Source organism: Calonectris borealis, chromosome 19 (genome assembly GCF_964195595.1).
Source record: "Calonectris borealis chromosome 19, bCalBor7.hap1.2, whole genome shotgun sequence".
In the NCBI taxonomy this organism is placed as follows: Eukaryota; Metazoa; Chordata; class Aves; order Procellariiformes; family Procellariidae; genus Calonectris; species Calonectris borealis.
Window position 1 is genome coordinate 9,991,801 of NC_134330.1, and position 19,514 is coordinate 10,011,314.

At 38.0% G+C, this 19,514-nt stretch overlaps 1 protein-coding gene across 9 annotated transcripts in view; it reads left to right on the forward strand.

The window, feature by feature from the left end:
* GTF2I (general transcription factor IIi) overlaps positions 1-19,514 on the forward strand; it is a 78,820-nt gene that overhangs the window by 51,265 nt on the left and 8,041 nt on the right. For 4 of the 9 annotated variants that reach the window (XM_075169009.1, XM_075169015.1, XM_075169008.1 and 1 more), the window contains 17 exons: positions 203-261; positions 4,154-4,225; positions 4,929-5,112; positions 5,439-5,497; positions 7,643-7,714; positions 8,218-8,401; positions 8,911-8,969; positions 9,651-9,734; positions 10,214-10,309; positions 11,919-11,984; positions 12,829-13,012; positions 13,620-13,672; positions 14,582-14,692; positions 15,442-15,525; positions 16,329-16,512; positions 17,606-17,634; positions 19,102-19,170. In XM_075169009.1, the coding sequence (XP_075025110.1) occupies positions 203-261; positions 4,154-4,225; positions 4,929-5,112; positions 5,439-5,497; positions 7,643-7,714; positions 8,218-8,401; positions 8,911-8,969; positions 9,651-9,734; positions 10,214-10,309; positions 11,919-11,984; positions 12,829-13,012; positions 13,620-13,672; positions 14,582-14,692; positions 15,442-15,525; positions 16,329-16,512; positions 17,606-17,634; positions 19,102-19,170 (1,649 nt within the window). Of the gene's footprint in view, positions 1-202; positions 262-4,153; positions 4,226-4,928; positions 5,113-5,438; positions 5,498-7,642; positions 7,715-8,217; positions 8,402-8,910; positions 8,970-9,650; positions 9,735-10,213; positions 10,310-11,918; positions 11,985-12,828; positions 13,013-13,619; positions 13,673-14,581; positions 14,693-15,441; positions 15,526-16,328; positions 16,513-17,605; positions 17,635-17,892; positions 18,010-19,004; positions 19,171-19,300; positions 19,344-19,412; positions 19,488-19,514 lie in introns of those variants that run through there. The other 5 variants (XR_012676624.1, XR_012676625.1, XM_075169012.1 and 2 more) reach the window with 4 other exon arrangements.

A 19,514-nucleotide genomic window follows, 5' to 3' on the forward strand; every position in this document is an offset into this window, starting at 1 on the left:
GAAAAATGCTTTTGTCAGTAGGGTTCCAACCAGTTCTTATAATACTTTGGTGTTAATTGGAATTTAATGTTGGGGATCGTGATGTCCCCTGTTGTTTTTTTTCTAATCCTTCAGTGGTATCTTGAGTCTGTAACTGTAGGCTGTAACTTCTGGTTTATCAAAGTGAATGTCACTGTTGAAGCACGTATCGTAAATCTTTTAGGCATGAGCTTTTGAATTCGACACGAGAAGATGTGCCATTGGACAAACCAGTTGCAGGAGGTAGGTGTTCAAACATGTGAGTTGTACAAGTACAGTATGATTTCCTGTTTGTCAGTCTTAGTGGTGGCTACTGTTGCTTTTACGAATAACACATTGCAAATAATTCCTCTTGGTTTGAATTTTCTTTAGCTACAAAGTGACAACGATTTTCCACTGGCTATCCAAGCCAGGTTACTAACACTCTATCACCTGTTTTGATTCAGCTGGCCAGAAGGAAGAAAAATGAGCTGAGAGTTAGTCTGTTGAGATACAGAGAAAAAGCAGTAGTTTCCATAGTTGATAGAGTTTACTGGGTAGGGAACTGTCTGTATCATGGAATAATGGCTTACATACGGTATTTGCCAAAATTAGATTAACTGAAATGCAGTAATGAACATACTGGTTATAGTGACATTTATTATTGTAGAATCTGTCTTGCTCGGATGATGGGACTCCATTTCACATAGTAGCGCAAAGGCAATGCATTCTGACCACTTTTGCCATCAGTAACACTTTTCAGCAGATGCATGCTCATGTTTTGTCTCCATTGAGCACCCATCCAAAGGTAACAAAAATGACCATGTGAAAACAAGACCACGAGAATAGACTTTTGTTACAATTGCACCTATGAACTCATTTCCCCTCAAGTTGGGAGAAAAAAGTTTAGTAGGGAAAAAAGTTTTGAAAGAATTGTGCGTTTGCATGGGCAGTAGTTGGTAAATTACTTTCCTGGACTTGTTTTTCTCTTCAGTTTTATTCTACTGTCTCTTGGGCTTCAGGGCGTTTTTTGAATTGTCCAATTAAGCCAAGTGTTGAAAGCTTGTATGTCTGAACCAATGGTAGCAAACAAATTGCTCCCAACCCCAAAATGCTAACTGGCAACCTCAGCCTGGTTGAACTGTGAATTTTTAGTAATACCAGAGAAATTCTTAGTTCAGACAGGGACGCAAGCATATAAATGCTAGTATCTGCACTACTGCAGCACCATTATGTTGTATTATGTACTCCTAGTCTTCTGTTGTAAAAAGTATATCAAAGACTGTACTTAAAGTGAACATTAAGGATCTAAATTAAGCAAAGAAATTATGTCATAAGGATGTCACTTTAACATGTGTGTAGGAATTAAACTTTTCCTGCAGTATAAGTTAACATAGTGTCTTGAGTCTTAATAACCTACTGTTCCTTTGAGCACCAAATTTGACTACAAAAATAGCAGGTAGGCTAATGACTGAGTCTTAAACTTAACTGTACTTTTATGTGGGCTTTTAAATTAGCCCTTTTCTCTGTTGTTTTTGTCGTATTTAGTACGGTTATACTGATTATGAAGACAAAGCAGGTACATTACATGTCCCGTAAAACCCCTGTAGCTAAAAAAACTGGTGGTAACCCATTTTTATGGCACAGTGTTAAGAACAGTCACTTTATATTGCTTGTCTTCACTAACTCATAATGATGGTATATTCATGTGTGACCTCTGCATTATTTCTGAGAAGAGAACGTCGGTGAAAGCTGTTGATAACATCTCAGGGAACACAGCTCAGAAGACAGAAGCTGTCTGAGCCTCCTTTCCCTCAGTTTTCTTTTCTCCCTGTTTGGATTCCCTCTTTCCCAGTAGCTCGTCGTCTCCTCTGCTGCACCGCGTGTCTGCTGCCATCTCAGAGAGAGAGCTATGCAGTGCCAGCCCCTGCTCTGAGCTCCTCGCGGCTCCATGTCCAACGTCCTGCTCTGTCCGTAGCCCCTGCTACCTTGTCCCCAGCAGGAGAGGAATGGGATGAGTACAGAAGTTGTACTTTTACTGGCAGAAGAAAGACGATTTGCATTTGCATTCCTGTGGGAAATAGGCTGGTCAGGAAGGTTTTATGAGACGGCCTCAGCCTTGAAGCCCTGAGAAGATTGATATTGGCTGCAAGACAAACCAGCCAGGCGGTGATGGTTTGGCTCAGGAAATGGCTGAGAGGTGTGAGCAGGTGCCTATGAAGATAGCCCAGCCTGGTGCAGTCATGGAGCCGCAGTTGTTGCTTCTGCACGCTGACTAAACCCACAGCGTGGCAGCTGCCCGGTATCTTGTTCAAGACTGATGAGCTTCCACTTGTCGGTCACAAACACATACTCGAAGAAGAAAGGATTTGTATGATACGTGCTTCGATCCCCGTCACCCGACAGAGGGGACAGACAGGTTCTTTTAGGGATCCTTGGCAGAATGATGACAGCACTAATTGTAGTTACAATTAAAGCTTTATTTTTTTAACAGGGTATTATAATTAGTATAGCATAGAATTTATGATTAGAATGGCACAGGATTTCTACAAGCAGAATCAAAGTAGCACAATTTATAAGTAGCGTAATACAGAATTTATAATACAACTTAACCTGTAGTTTCTAATCACCTAAACCCTCTGCAGATCGGGTCAGATCTTAATACATGGCTTGCTGTATCAATATGACGATCATAATCTAGACTCAAAAATGGTCTAAAAGAAGACAAGTCACTCACTCAATCCTCGGAGGAAGCAGAGGACGGTGGAGGTGGCCCTGGCCACGGGGGGTCACGGGTCTCGCTGTCCAGCAGCAGCTCCGGTCCAAGTTCCCCCCTTAGGACTTGTAACTGCTTGATTTTATGGACAGTGCTCCGTGTGCTGTTACGCTTCCCTGCTCCGAGCTGGGGACATCACCACCACCAGGTTGGCCGGGTGCCTGGGACCTTCAAGGCCGGTGAGGAAGGGAGTAATCGGCCTGGCGCCCAGGAACCTTGAGGCCAGTAGGGAGAGGAAGAAGAAGTCTGTTTGGTTCGTCTGCTTGGTTCACAGGACCCTCAGGGCCTGAGGATGAAGGGAAGGGGAATGAGTATGTGACCCGCTCGATCACAGGGAACGGCTGCTTGCCTCATAAAATGGCGTTAGTTATGCTAACGACATTACCAGGGGTGGGGAGCAGGGGGCACTGGTCACAATCCCAAATGATGAGCACACATGACAAAACAGAAGAAAAAGCTGTCGCCATTACTGCTACCAAATATAACGTCATTGTTGTGCTCTGTTGTTCTGCTGGAGGAGCAGAACTCAAACTTACGACTGTCTTCAGGTGCAAAACTTTGTCTCATGAACTCTACCAAAGATGCGTGTGTACCCACCAATAAGCAAAGACACCCCAGAGATAAAATGATGGAATAACAGTATTTAAACTTGTTTTATTCACCAGGATGTGCTGATCTACATAGCTGCCACATGTTGGGTTCTCTGTCTAAATTATGACTTAACTCATGTCTTGGGTAGTGTCAAGGAAACATTTTGGAGAGTTGGAACTAAGCTGCTTGTCCTCTCAAGAAGAATGACAAAATCCCTAGAGTCCTCTGATGTAGCTATCAACCACCATTCAAAAAGTATTGTCCGCAAACAGTGGGGAGAAATGGATGCTGGAAGTTCAACATGAATATACAGCAAGGAGCAAACTGATATGTGCACCTACTGCAAAAGCTTCCTTTGGGGTTGTTAGTGCTTAGTGAAAATTCCTTGAAAGCAAGTTTTCATCCCACGTGCATACCAAATTCTACACTGAATATCAAGATAATTTTTTAGAAAATGAAACTAGCAAAAAACTAATCCTATCTCCAAATGGTATCTACAGATTGGAGGCAGATGATGAAAGCGTTGCAGTTCTTCATGCCAATACACTGTTCTTTTCCTAGCAAAAGCGATGTCACTGGTTCAATGGATTTTTGTAAGGTTTTAATATTATCTCATTTTTTATAATTAATTTCCCTAGTTCCAAGTTGAATCCATACTTTTTCGGCATAGTATTTCCTGGGTTACCTGAAAATGCAGGATGGTTATGCCTGCTATAAACTGAATGACTGAAAATATAACCAAAATAATTAGGGAATATTGTCTTTGTTCTGCATCACTCTCAAATACAGTGAAAGAGGAGTGGTATGCCAGAATCACCAAACTGAGAAAGATGGTAGATCAACTCTTCTGTAAAAAGTTTGGTGAGTACAGTATTATTATTTTCTTTTCTTTTATGGCTTTGTATTTCTTAAAGGTTGCTTTCATTATTTGAACATCTATATGAATGAGACCTTTGATCAGTTTTTTCAAATATTTAAAATCCTGGCAGTTGGGTGAAAAAGAATGTATTACTCTACTGCTTATACAGCAAGGTAAATTCATAGTTAAAAAAATGTATAAATCTTATATGTACAGCTATTCTAATTGCTCTCAATTCCTTCCTATTTGGATTTTTTTCCTTTGATGGTGAATAAAACAACCATTTACTTATTTATATCCATTGCAATACCATCAAAATCAGTATTAGAACATTTCTGGGTGAATTTTTATGTTCTCTCCAATATTAAAAAAATAGTCAACTTCATAAAAGCAAGAATAAAATGTTGCATGATGCTCTATAATAGATTAAAAACTTTGGATGAAACCACTGTATTATGCCGCAGTGAAGAACCCAGTAATCTTCAGTCTAGCATTGTGACTGCCCCTATCAACATGATATAATATGGTAAATTTTTATATTCTTGATGTGCTGAGACTTGGACTCTGTTGGGTTTAGATATCCTGCATTGTCCCAAGTTCTAAGATCACGGCTGCAACACCCTGGAGATTTGGTAGCTTAGCTAGCTTTTAATAAACATTGATGGCTAAACTGTCCGGTTACTGTGGATGTATTTTGTTCTAAAGCCGAGGCCCTGGGGAGCACTGAGCCTAAAGCTGTTCCATACCAGAAATTTGAGGCCCATCCTACTGACCTCTGTGTTGAAGGGCTGCCGGAGAACATCCCCTTTAGGAGTCCCTCCTGGTATGGAATCCCTCGCCTTGAAAAAATAATTCAAGTGGGCAACAGAATAAAATTTGTGATCAAAAGGTAAGTGTTTGTTTTAATGCCTAAATGTGTTTTTTTTTTTTTTTTAAGAAAGAGGCCAAACAAACACTCTTTGTGTAATCAAGCGCTTGGTTTCATTAAGTCATGAAGCATTCGGTCTCTAGTTACCAAATAGGCAGATTAAATATTCTGCATTATAAAGTGGGTATTTGAAATCCAGACAAATATCTTTCCAAAATATCTTTGTAGCATTTTCACAAGTGTGAAATACATAATAGAAAAATCCAAACTTTTCAATTCATGTCATAATAAGTAGTAGCATTTAATTTACGTCAAGAATGGGCAAATGATTCACTTTCTGGTTGCAGGCCGGAGCTGCTAACTCTGACTTCAGCTGAAGTTATCCAGCCCAGGTCGAACACCCCAGGTAAGACAGGTCTCCAAGCAGGAATGGGAGGGATTGGTGGGGACACAAATTTGGATCAATGCAGCATTTTTCAAGAAGTAACCCTTCCGTGATGAGTGTGCTGACATGCTTTCCATGAGGTTTGAAAAGAATAAATTGATCATTATGAAGACGGATGGCTTTCTGGATTGTGGTGCAGTCCAGCTGTCTTTGAATAACAGAATGGATCGCCTTCACAGCCCGGGAGAACTGGAGTTACTCTCCTGGCCTGAATCAAAGCTCTGGAGCCCCTTAGCGTTTCACAGCTGACTTTGTTGGGCTTTTTTCAGGCCTCTGTTGGTAAGGAATTGTAATGACTTCTTGTAAGCATGAAATGCCTTTAACACAGGAAGAGAATCCAGATTGGTTTTTTATTTCCCGAGACAATCGAATGCTCTGGATTGGTGTATTGATATTTCCTTGCTAGAGAAGTGTACAATCCAGAGTATGAATCTGCTGGTAGGAATTACACAAGCCGAGACCCAGGGCTTGCTAGGGTTTTTCCCCACACACGTTTCACTGGATAAACAAACTGCAGCTTCAGGAAATAATTGTGTTGAGCTCTCTGCAGAAAAAAAGGAAAGAATATGATTTAATAATAATGTAATCAGTAGTTGTCTTATGTCATACAACGTATTGTGGATTTTGTTTGGATTTTAGGAAGAGGCTCATATTCAGCAAGAGGGTAGCTCAGCAGAAAGGAGTCTGTTCAATATGGAGCAGAAGGAAAAGGCAGCGTTGATTGATTTGTTTTGTTGCCAAAACCCCGATCGTTGTAAAATTTGGCAATGTAACTAACAATAATAAAGTAATAACAGCAGGTGCCAATGATAGCAGTAAAAACACAGCTAATAAAATCCCCTCTGAAAGAACTGACGTGCAGTGGCCATGATTCTTGAAACTCAGACTGTTTGAATCTTCAGAATAACATTTTTTTTTTTTACTAGTTACATTTTTCACTAACTTATAGGTGAGTCTGTTATTATCAGTGCCCACAAAGCTTACCAGGGTCCAGGGTTTGATGTCAGACAGGTAAATGCATCAAATGCTCTCTTGGGCTTAGAGCCCAGTGAAAACCATTTTCCCAGGCAAAGGCTGAGGATCTTGTTACTGCAGATGCAATACTTTATGTTGCTAAATAATATTAGCAAACTTTTATGTTGCTAAAGAATATTAGACCTTTTTTTAAGCAAAATATCATTCTATTGCAAAGTAATCATCTGGTGCCCTCAACAGATCGTCTGCAAACAACATTTTAATTTTTTTAAGGAAATTAGTCAGTCTAATGCCTTTGCCAGTGAGACTACAACCTGTGCATACATATAAACACACGTGCAGGTGTTAAATACCTGTGAAATCTATCAAATAAGTAGATTGCAAAAAATATGGATGCATCTTGCCTTGACAGTATAAGAAGCTAGAAATAAAGAAGGTCAGGTAATTTGTTATTCAAAAATATTATTTGGAAACAAAAAATTATGTATTGTTTCCTTCCTGCACGGTTTCCACAACTGTGAGTGGTATTAGCTCAGTAGCAGTTAATTATTATTTGTGGGTTATAATGAAAAGTAATGAATTATGCTGTTTGCCAGGAAAGCAGTGCTTTTTATTGCTGCTAGTGTCCTTTGCTTTCTTCTCCACCTAAGCTACAAATTGTCTGCTCTGGCTAGCACTCCTATAATTGACTTTTATTTATAATAGAGAACAAGATTGAAGATGTTTTTTTATGTTAATCAAAACATTGATTAACTCTTTACACTCTTTACATCCTCATCTTCTGTTCTAAAGAGCATTATTCTTATGCACTATGATTAATTAATTCCAACTTTGATGAGCCACTAGAATAATTCCGTCCTGCATCTAAAGGCTCTGAAGAACAAGTTGTCCCACTTGAGGCAATGTTTGAAATTTGTAACCACATTTGAACAGATTTTCCATTATGTGGAGGGAATTACGTGTATCGTTTAAGCTGCCATTAATAATCATTACTCATTGTACGTCCTTGTCTACTTAGATGTGATTGTGTTGATAGTTTACAAGTTCTTGTGTTGAAAAAAATGTGTTCGAATGTACCTCTTTATCTAGAACTGGGTAATACTCTGACATATATCCATTTCTGGTTTTCAGTCAAAGAAGATTGGAACATCAGGATCACAAAGCTAAGAAAGCAAGTAGAAGAGATATTTAATACAAAGTTTGGTAAGTTACATGTTAAATTAACTTTTATAATGCCGCTGTGTTTTAAAACTCGTCTGTAAAAAGAGTTTTAAATTTTACTGTACTACTTTAAACATCAGAAATGTGCTAGGTCAGATGTGGAAATCTTGACTCCTCTCACCAACTTTTTACTGACTCTTCCCTATAACTGACGTAAATGACTTTATAACAACATCCTAGGCCATAGTCTTTCGAGTTGCATGACAGAGATGATGATATGTGCACAAAAAGCTTTTGGATGAAAAAAGTTCTCAGAATAAAATATTAGGCGCTGCAGACTTAGATGTTATCTGTAACAAGGTGGATGAAGTCACCATTTGCAATTATTCTACAGAAAATAATAGAAAATCTGTTTAAATATTTCTCTTGGGGTTTTTTATTATCTCTGAGTAGCAGAGCTTCTGTAAGCCAAGCATCTTAAAGTCACTTGAGATAAAATACCACCCATTTGAGTGTGTAAACTGTCATTAAATCTTTATTTTCAGCCCAAGCTCTGGGGCTTTCAGAGGCAGTGAAAGTTCCCTATCCTGTGTTTGAATCAAACCCTGAGTACTTGTACGTCGAAGGCTTGCCAGAAGGAATCCCCTTCCGGAGTCCCACGTGGTTTGGAATTCCGCGCCTGGAAAGAATTGTCCGCGGGAGTGGCAAAATCAAATTTGTTGTTAAAAAGTATGTTGGTAATTCAGTTATTTTTACTCCTGATTTTAAAGTTATTTCATTTTCTTCCCAGCAACTTTAGGCTTTAAATGCTACCTAAATTCTGTTTCCATGAAACAGAAAGAACGTTTTGCATGTATGTTTTATCTCATAAAAGGGTATACCTTCCTTATTAAATTTACATAGACGTATAGATTGCATATTTCATGCATCAAGGATCTAGGGGAAAAAATGTCCTTGTACCTGGAAACTTTTTTCCTTCTTTTCTCCCCCCTCTTTTTCTTTATTTTTTTGCTTGAAATAAACCCAAAAGAAAATTACAGAGTAGAAAATGTAGCTTTATGTTTTCTAACTTTTTATAATAGATGGAGAGTCACCCGTGCTTCTAGCAGAATTTTATTATAGAGAGCTGATGTTATGTAAATTGGAACTCAACTGAATTCCAAGAAATTTGTAACATTTTGCTGTATTATTTTTCTCGCATGTGTAATTGATTGGATTGTGTTTTGTTCAACTTTTAGGCCTGAGCTTGTCACTTCCTATTTGCCTCCAGGACTGGCTAGTAAAATAAACACTAAAGGTAAACAATTACGTATTACTTGCTGCCACCAATTCATAAATACTTACTTTCTGCTTCCTTAGCAGACTCAGAGATCTTTGTGGTTGAAAAATATGGGTGTGGCAAACAAAAGGCATTTTTTAAGATGATCTAGCATAGTAGTCTCCAAATCTGGTTTTACTTGAAAAAGTTACTCAAAACATATATTTATTAAGACTATTCCAATACAGAAAATGGAATTTACCCAATTTCGACAACTTTTATTTTGTTATTAATGGCCTAAACCGTATTTAACTTATAGCTGTGAAGTGAAGTAAATAACAATGAAGTTTTGTAAGAAAAGAATAAAAAAGGAAGTCTTTTAAGTTGTCTATAAAAAATTCAGAAGTTAATATTTTTGTTATTTAGATAATAAAAAGTACCAAAGCTGTCCCTCACAGCTTAGAAACAACGAAGTCTTCTGTTCTGAATCAGTGGAGTGAAAATTTAGGTGTGATACTTGCCTTTTTCAAGAGTACTAAATCTACTTTTTAAGGCTGTGAGCATCACTGTATTGTTCAGATTTTACAGTGCAGACTGTACTTAGTACAGGCACAAGTGATTCTTCAGTCTGTTGGAATTTTCAGAATACAGCTGTTTTTTCATTAGAATATACATTATAGAGGGTTTGTGCATTACACCTTGTATTATATTGACTTCCAGCAATGAGTCCAAAGAGTTCAAAAAGGTCACGAAGTCCTGCAGGCAATTCAAAGGTCGCTGAGATTGAAGTTACTGTTGAAGAAGGTAGGGAAGGAATGTCATTAAATATTCTTCTAATGTTCTTCTATTCTATTCTTCTAATGTCTTCTGTCCTTCTCAGTTTTCATGGGCCATAATTAACTTATACATGCACCTCATATAGCAAACTCAGTTTCATTTCAGGGCTCCAGATACACTTAATATAGAACCAGTTTTATTTTTCGTTTCTGAATTCTCTGCAGTTGATGGTTATGTAAAATGTTGGAGTTTGACAGCTGGCTTGGGCCTTTTATTCCAAGCAGAGATGTGGGAACTGATGTAGTCCTGCGCAGAGAAATGACAGACGTGATCAGTAGTATCAAATGCTTAAATACAACCCTAGAAGAACTTCTTAAGGGTTTTTTTTACTCTATTCTTGATTCAGAAGTTAAGTTTTGTCCAGTAATCAAATTTGATGTGTTGTTCTTTTCGTATGATGGCTTGCTTCTGCTCTCCGCATGTATATATGTAATGTCTTTTTACAGGTCCTAATAAACCACAAACAGCAGATGTTCGAACTAATTCTCAAACCAATGGGTCCAATATGAATTTCAAGCCACGAGGACGAGAGTTTTCTTTTGGTAAATGTTGTGGGAATTAGCACACATGCATTCTATTAATGTTGGTATTGAAAATTCTGGTGATTACATATCAGAGATATTTTGAATTCATGTTTTATTCAACAGTTAGTGAATGACTGAAGTTCTTCTTTTCATGTGCATTCAGTTCTTCGTCATGTAGAATAATCTGCATCGGAGAAATCCTGGATGATATATGGAGAATGCTGTACAAATGCAGCACGGTCCATTAGAGCTTATTAACTTGGGTTCAGAATCAGTCCCTTTAGACTTTTGCTGCTCTGTTATTTCACAGTGCTGCAGACCCTTGAAGGACTCGTGCACAGTACCACCAGAGTGCATAAACCCAGCTGAGATCTGATATTGTGCATAAGCTTAATAAGCGCTCCACAAACTTGCAATATTGAGCGTCACTGTGCAGAGACACCCAAGTGGTGTGTAGGAACCATTACATTAGTAAGCCATGATCTGTTGGAGCCGATTTTGCAAGATGGCCATTATAGACCTCTCCAATTCTGGAAAATCAGTAAAGGGAAAGGCAGACAGGACTGGAAGCCATGCAGTTGTGTTCATGAGCATTGGGAGCTTTTTAACCATGGAGGACCAGGCCTGTCTGTGCAGTGCACTAGCACAGAAGTTTTGCATTGAAAGCAGGGTCAAATTTGCAACCCAGATAAATTCCTCATAGTCAAGGGAGATGAATGACTGTATTCAGAGTAACTGTAAGCAGTTTCCAAGTCTCATGAAACCTTTTTTTCAGCATCCTTACATTCTGAGATTATTTGCTTTATATTTTTATAGAGGTTTGCTGTTATTTGCTTTTTTGTATTTGTCCCCCATGCTTTCTTTTTAGCCATATGGTCATAAAACGTGAAACAAAGAAATTCTTTATTCCTACTGAGCCAGTTTAGAATGAATATAAGATACTGATTTGGTATGACTGCTCCTTTTGGAATGGGCAGTATTCATATTCACAGTTGTGTACAGTTTTCTTGGGCTTGCTTGTTATTGTTAGACTTAGGCTTTTTTTAAGCTTTAGTCTGCAACTTTTTTAAACTTTCAACTGAGTTTTTAGTTCTGTAGACCAGCTAAAGACCACTTACTGCAGCCACAAGTAAACTGGTTTAGGAATTGCTGCTGGTTGCTGTCAGAAACAAAATGCCTAGCTAGACAGACACTTACCCACTGAAGTTGAAATTATGATGGAGCTCATAGTTCTCGAGAGAGAGGCATGTGTTTCAGGGCTCTGTCACTGAACATATGAAGAACGTTCTGTCACTATTTTGAGTGCTGGTTCAGATGAGTAATTTTTATGTCGCCTGATATTGTAAATTTGGATCACTCTTGGATTAATTTCAATTTTAATCGTCCTTGCTTTAGTTAGCAGTATTTTTCAAAGCTTTAGGAAAATGAGGATTCATGTGGATATAGGTTTAGACTGCAGCAGAATGTTTCAGTGCCATTTGCAGAACGATAGCCATTTTGCGCATTTTACTGTCATAGTTAATCAGTTATCAAGCGTAATAATTTATTAAACATTTATTAAAATATTCTTCAAGGACTGATTGATTGTGCACATGTTGATTTAATTCTTCCAATTTCCTCCTCGCAGAGGCGTGGAATGCCAAAATTACTGACTTAAAGCAGAAAGTCGAAAATCTTTTTAACGAAAAATGTGGTAAGTTTATCAATTCTTTCTTACTGAGATGTCTTTCTTATGAACGTGCAGTTAGACGTATGATAGATATGTTCACATGTTTATTCCAAAGGTCCTGCAATCCTTGTGTACTCTAGGCAATCTCTCATTTCAGTTCATTCTCGTGTAGGTTGCTTGCAATTCTGTGTCACATTTCCACTAGTTATTTTATTTGGGTTTGGAAACGGAGAAGTTGTGGTTGGATTACTACTTCTTTAATGACCCAGAGACACAGTGACTCCACATCCTGGCACATCTTTTAAGTTTTCTTCACTCTGCTTATGAGTGGGACTTTGTATGACTTCAGCCTCTGCATGACTCGATAAGTTATGGATGGTATCTAGAGAGACGTGCTCCATCGTATCCCAGCGCTTCTTCTAGAGCAGGCTGTTTGGAAGCCAATGACTTTTGGAAGTAATGACTTCTCATTACTCTTCTGAGTGCAGTTTTTGGAACAAGAACACTAATGTTACCTGCCCTTGGTGCTATTCTCTAGCAGAGACAAAGATAGAACACACTGCCTGTAACAAAGTGGAGTACAAACGGGATAGTCTTGCAGGCAGACCAAGCCAGTGGCATGAGCTGTCTATAAATACTAATATTTTCAACTGCAAATTATGACCAGATTTACTGCAACAGAATGAGTTATGTTTGAGACTGTTTATTTTCTTCCTGCCTACTCATAGCTGTGCCCAAAAAAAAAGCAAAGCCTCCTGGTTCCACCTAACCTAGTATGTATGTGCCAACTATTATATACCGGAGATTTTCTTTTTTATAGACACATCAGTTATCTAGCTGGTAGCTTATTTGCTCTGTTGCATTTCAGGGGAAGCGCTGGGGCTGACTGAACCAGTGAAGGTGCCTTTTGCATTGTTTGAATCCTTCCCAGAGGTTTTCTACGTGGAAGGACTACCCGAGGGGGTGCCATTCCGCCGACCTTCTACTTTTGGAATTCCAAGACTAGAGAAGATCCTGAGAAACAAATCGAAGATAAAATTCATTATTAAAAAGTAGGACTCCCATATGTCTTTGATAATCCGTTCTATGAGAATTGAAATGTAGACTAAAAAATGAAATTGTGTTGCCAAGTTGCTAAATTACTTTATAAAATACACACAGGAATATTTTTAGTAAATAAGCAAATAGTCAGAAAGCTCTTGTGGAGGTGGAGCAAGATATAGTAATCTCTTTTTGTTCTGAAAGACACTCACAACCTCCTTTTGGAGGCAGAGCAAGCCCAGGTTTCTTAGCCAGATTTTCTCGGTGTGTTATCACATCACTGGTTTAGTTCCTACTGCGTGGAGCGCTTAGGGGTTACTCATAAGACTTGCTGGCAGTGTACTAAGAGCTGAGAAGTGGAGATTCATATATTGGGGGTTGTAAGAATTTATTTTTCTTGCTAGAATAGGTTTAGATACACATGTGCCAGTGTAGAAACAAGTGGCGGAGCCTCTCAGCCATTGCATTCTTGGCTGTCTTTTTGGCTGAGAGTAATACAGCATTTACGATATTACTCAGTTCCTGTCTTTAATAAATTGATATTAGAAAATCTCATTTTCTTGAATGTTGTTGAATGTAATTTTATTACTGTACATGAAATGTTCAATCTGTTTGCAGGCCTGAGATGTTTGAGGCGGCTGTTAAGGAAAGTTCTGCTAGAAGCCCTCAAAGTGAGTTTTGCAACTGCTTAATGTTCTAGATAACAGTCTCTTTCAAGGATTAAATACAAATCAGGAGTGCTGCATGGGGTTAATGAGTTCCTGAAAGATTCATTCTACATTGTGGTTGGTTTGCTTGTTCGTTTTTAAGATGGGAAAAGTACTTTCCAGTTGCAGTTTTAATATAGCTTTAGCAAGGGGGAATTAAATTTTTTAAAGTTATTCACAATAATCATGCCTTTAGTATATTCTGTACTACCTTTTGTCAAAATGTAAGAAGCAATGTGTGATTCACAGAAGAAATTCAGGTCTAGAGATAAACTATTTGCTCCTGATACATAGGTCATCTAAATGAGAAGTGCTCCACAGGTGAGAGTGTAGATAGCCAGTAGAAAATTGTGTCAGGCAGGTAATGGATTAAATGTTTTGAGTCATGTTATTATCTGTTACTATGGGTTGGCAAAACTCCACTGAGTTAGTTGAACCATCCTACGTTGTGCCACGGCACAGTGTGGCTTACAAATCTAACTGTAAGGGATTTCTTTTGTGAGTGCATGCAGCAAACATGTGGATCAGTAGGTGTTACTGAATTAACTGCAATAGTATGATTTTTCAATTAATAAAAATACCAAAATACACGTTCCACATAGTCTTTTTTTCCTTTTCTTAATAGTCTTTTTAGAAAACCAGGTTAACATTGTCTTTAGTCTAGCCCTTTCTCCTTTTGGGTTGCAGAGACAGAGTAGTGTATACCTTCAATAAGTATGTCTCATTGGAAGCTGAACCCATTTTGAAAATGGGACTGGGTTGTCTTTGAAAATTTTGCAAATATCTGTTATTTTGCAATATTTTCTTTATATATGGCAATCAAGATTTTGGGCTCTTTACAACTGTTTTTTAAATGAATTCTCTTACTTTTAGGAAAAAATAATTCATCTAATATAGCCAATACAGCAAGCACCACAACCAACACAGTGGTGAACACAGCTGCAGGTGTTGAAGATCTTAACATTATTCAAGTAACTATACCAGGTGTGTATACTGTCAGGTTTCACATCATACTTCTTGTGTTTATATTCCCCATGACATTTGTTAAGTCCGATGAAGTTTTTTCCTACAGTCAAGTTGGTTCACTGAAATATAAGTACAGTCAACAAAGAGCATAATTTAGCATTGTGTTTTTGCTGAGATGTTAAATATTTTCTAACAATCGTGAATTCAGTGACATCTCTGGTTAAGAATTATCCGCATTTTTCCCTTTTTTCTCATGCAATAAATTAAATACTGATTTGCAATTTTCTTGGCAACGTCAAGAGATCAGGACTCAGACTGAATTGAATAACCATGCAGACTGAACTGCTTTGTCTTAACACTGATTACTACTTTCTCAGGCATATATTACATTCATTAGAAGCCGTGAAGAACATCGCATGCTATGGCCATCTATTAAATGTCACTTTGCTTTTACCTTTCCCTACCATTATATGTACTGTAAGAAAATAAAATTTGTGGGTTTAGATTAAATTTACAAAATCATCTCTAGATAGTAAATCTAATGTTGGTTATGTAAATACTTTGAAGCTTCTCACAGATTTCTTAACAACCATCAATTTTTGCGTATTTCTACAATTCTGTGTTACTGCTAAAACTAGGAACAAAGACAGGGCCTGTTTCGAAGCATTCAGATATACCTGCTTTGAGTAAACATGCAATGATAAACAAGCTTCAGGGGAAAAAAAAAATCTGCTTAATTCTGATGCTATTCTAACCATTTCTTCCAGATGATGAAAGTGAGCGACTGTCAAAAGTAGAGAAGGCCAGACAGTTGAGAGAGCAAGTAAATGATCTTTTTAGCCGGAAATTTGGTAATTGCTTCTTACTCCCCATTTTTACATAGGTGTGAATGCAATTAATGCTCTTCATATTGAAGTTACTGAATCATCACGGGGATGATATATATGATCGTTAAAATAAACAAATTTGAGAATTGTATATGAATGTTGTGCTTTGACTTCAAAAAGAATCTTTTATAAGTGATGCAGGTTGTTTGGTGTTTCAAACAAAAAATCCCGATTGCTTTGTGTTCCCCCCCCTTCCTGTTTATTTCTGTGTAAACATGGATGAAATATTTATTTTGCTGGCAAACCGTGATTCTTCTTAGGGCTTCAGAGACCTCTTAATACTTGAGACTAGAGTAGTTTTTAAACTGCAACTTAACCTTTTTGCTGTGTATGGTTTTCTTTATTTCTGCTTTGTACTTGCATTGTACAGTAATAATGACCTGAGTTTCTTTACCTGAAATTCCTTCACTAGTGCTGGGTTGAATTGCTTTTTGTGCGCATTGCAAGAAACTCTTTGTCTTCCTTCATGTAGCTATTTCCTTAGATATCCTGTTCTATGTCTTTTTCAGTAAAAACAGAATCTGGGTCCTTTATATGGTGAGCCGTTAGAGTTGAAGTTGTAACTAATGATCTCATAATAACATTCATGAGTGTAATCCAAAACATCTAACCCCGTAATAGTGTAATTGCCAAGTGGATTTTCATAGTTTCAGACCTGACAGAAAGCTGGGGTTTGCATTTAGTTTCTTAATCGTCTGAGGACTTTTTCTTCAATGTGTAATCATAAATACGTAGGCTTGAAAATAAACATGACCTCTGTCGCTTAGGTGAAGCCATTGGTATGAATTTTCCTGTGAAGGTCCCATACAGAAAAATCACTATCAACCCTGGCTGCGTGGTGGTGGATGGGATGCCTCCTGGCGTGGCATTTAAAGCTCCCAGTTACCTGGAAATCAGCTCCATGAGGAAGATTTTGGAATCAGCAGAGTTTATCAAATTTACTGTCATTCGGTATGTAGTTGCCATTGATTAGATTGTACAGATGTTGTGAGGACAGCCCTGTAGCTTGAATAAATTGAGATTCGAAAGCATAGAAGTTCCAGTGCATCTTTAAATAGTGGAAGATGTTGGCTCTTTTGGAAAATGAAGCCCAGATGTTCATAGCATGAATGAAGATGGTAACTCTTTGAAGGACATGTCCAATTTAGTATGACAAAGGGCATGTTACTAATACTCATGTTACAGCAAGCTGTCTTTTGAGTGGAAATCTGTCACATTATAGAACAGAGTCCTAAAGTGGTGTGGGCCTTGCTCTCCCATTTATCAGATCAAGCTTTGAGGCAGGTCCAGAGCTTGTTGGCTCTTGACAGTAAATAGTATGTATGTAGTAGTAGTAATATTTTTAAGTATTTCAGCTGTGTTAGAATTCCTGAGTTAAGGTAAGATCTTTGATAAATGGGTTTTTTCCTGCAAAATGAGTTTATCTACAATATATAAAAATACAATATTGTCCAATTACAATATCAGTGAATTTTATTTGTATGTGTATGTTTGCACATATATACACACACACACGTATGTGCATGAAGCAGAATAGGTGAAACTTTGGAATCATACTCAGAAGGAGTTCAGGAATTGAAAATAAAAATTTATCAGTTTATGTAACTTCTCAAATCACCGACTGCTTCACAGGAGTCTAAAAGCTTCAATTTGTCTTTAGACAGATAAATTTCTTAAATATATTTTACTAAGGGGTCTGAATTCTCGACCCTTAATCATGAAGAGTTCTAACTGAAAGGACTTTTGCTTGATACGTTTTATTTAATCGAGCTCTGAAGAAGAGGTGACTCCCTTGTTAATGAGCTGTGACTGAGGGAAGGATTTAGATCTTCCTGTGTACATTACTGTTTCTGTGTACGCTAGCGAACAAACCACGGTGCCCAAGAGCTGCTATGACGGTTCCTTCTCTTTTGTTTGACTTTCTGTTCATTTTTTAGCATGACCTCTGTTACGAACCATTAGGTGACGCTGCCTTGGGAGGGAGACCCCGTGCAGTATATTTTAAAATCAATAATTTATTTATTTATTTATTTATTTTTTACAGACCATTTCCAGGACTTGTGATTAACAATCGTAAGTATTTATGGAACACTGATGGCAAATATATTTTTGTAACTTACCAAGATTCATTTTCTATGTTTTGGCTTAGTGGCAGAGGCTCCACAGTGGTTAAGTTCTGTGTATAACTCTCTTGCCTGTGTCTGTCTCATTAAGATTTCCTGACTAAACGTGCATGTGCAATTAACTTGAGAGCAGTGTGGTAAATTTACAGAACAGTATAAGATTAGCGTTTGATATGAAAATGCAAGATACTGATTTTGTATTTTTCAGCTGCAGAGTCCCAAAGAGATTTAGGACCCTGACTGAGCAACAGACTTACATGGAAGTATCTACATTTTAGGTTCGGATCCATCGCAGTAGCAATTAATAAGCCAGAACTTTCCAGCAGCTGCACAACCATGTTCCACTGAAAAATTCTGCATTCTGCTGAAACTGTAACAGTTTAGAGAGGCAGAGTGTCATTACCTGAAGTGCCATGGCCAATTTGGCCATGTTAATGAAATTACTTGAGAGAGAAAAAAGAGTCTTAGTATTTTCAGTTGCCTAAAATAATTGTGACCTGTTTTTTTAGATCTTATTTAAGAGAAGAAACAAACTGCAAAACTGTCATTACAGTGTCCCTCGTGTCACATTCTTTCTGAGCCAACGTCAGATTAGAAATTCAGAAGCCCAATAACCTACTGTTTGGCCTTACCCAGCCTGAGCCTTAGCGACCCAGCATTCATTCATCTGCATCCAGCCACCAGTATAATCGATGATCTTAAAGGTCTTTTCCAACCTAAGTGATTCTGTGATTCTATGTTCCAGCTAACGTGCTGAGGTCTATGAACTGCAAGTACGAAGTGTTCTCAGGAAGGTATTCTAGTTGACCTGCTCACCGGTCCTAGGCACACCTTCTTAGGTGGGAGAGAGATCCCCTTCTAAGAGGGAACCTTCCAGGCAGATGAGTGTGTAATAGCATTTCCAGAGAATTGAATTAGAAATGAAAGAATCTATTAAACTGTTGTCTATCCAGCATAACTTTCAGCATGCTGAAAGTTGGGACTGGGGCTAGCTAATACGCTGAATAAAAACAACATAGATATCCAATCATTTTCCGTCACTGGGGGAGCAGATTGGTCATTGAATACGTGATTCTTATGCAGTATCCATGTCCATTAATGATGATCAAAATTATCTAATATTGGTAGATACTGAGGTGAATGATTGAAAGGCTCTGAGCCTACTGCTTATGTACGAGCTTTATTCTTGTTCTGAAGAACATGTGAACTTGCAAGGAAATTTTTGGTGCTTGCAGGCAAGATAGGGAATGTTTTTTCTGTAATAAAAAATATTGAACTGCAGCTCAATCACAAGTGTTAGTAACCTGTTCATGCGACAAGTTTCAGGATTTGCAGATTCAAGAAGTAAGATTGCCCTTGTGTTACATGTGGGACCGTTTTCATTGTGAAGTTAAACAGTGATCATGTCTAATCTTAGAGCTGATGGAAAAAGCTGAAGCAGAAGCACCACCACCAGCACCAGCAGCAGCACCAGTACTACTACCAGGTGATGCAGAGCGTGACGCGTGTCCTTGCAGAAGGGGTAGGGTATGGAGTTCTCCATCTTATTGACAGATGATATTAGTAGTCATGTCCTGGGTGCACGCTGCTCACGATGAGCCATTTTCTTTTGACAGATGGTGTGTGATGGTGACTTTTATAGCTATTAAATATTAATAAATTAATAGAAAGAGCCATTGCTTCCTTCAAGCTGTGTCATTGGCGTGTTCCTTGATTTGATTTTTGCAGATGATGAGTGAGCTGAAAAGAAGGATTAGTAGGGGCAACATAGAAAGCCAATTCAGTATCCATTTATTGACGTCTGCTTAACTCAAAAGTATGTGTGTGTCT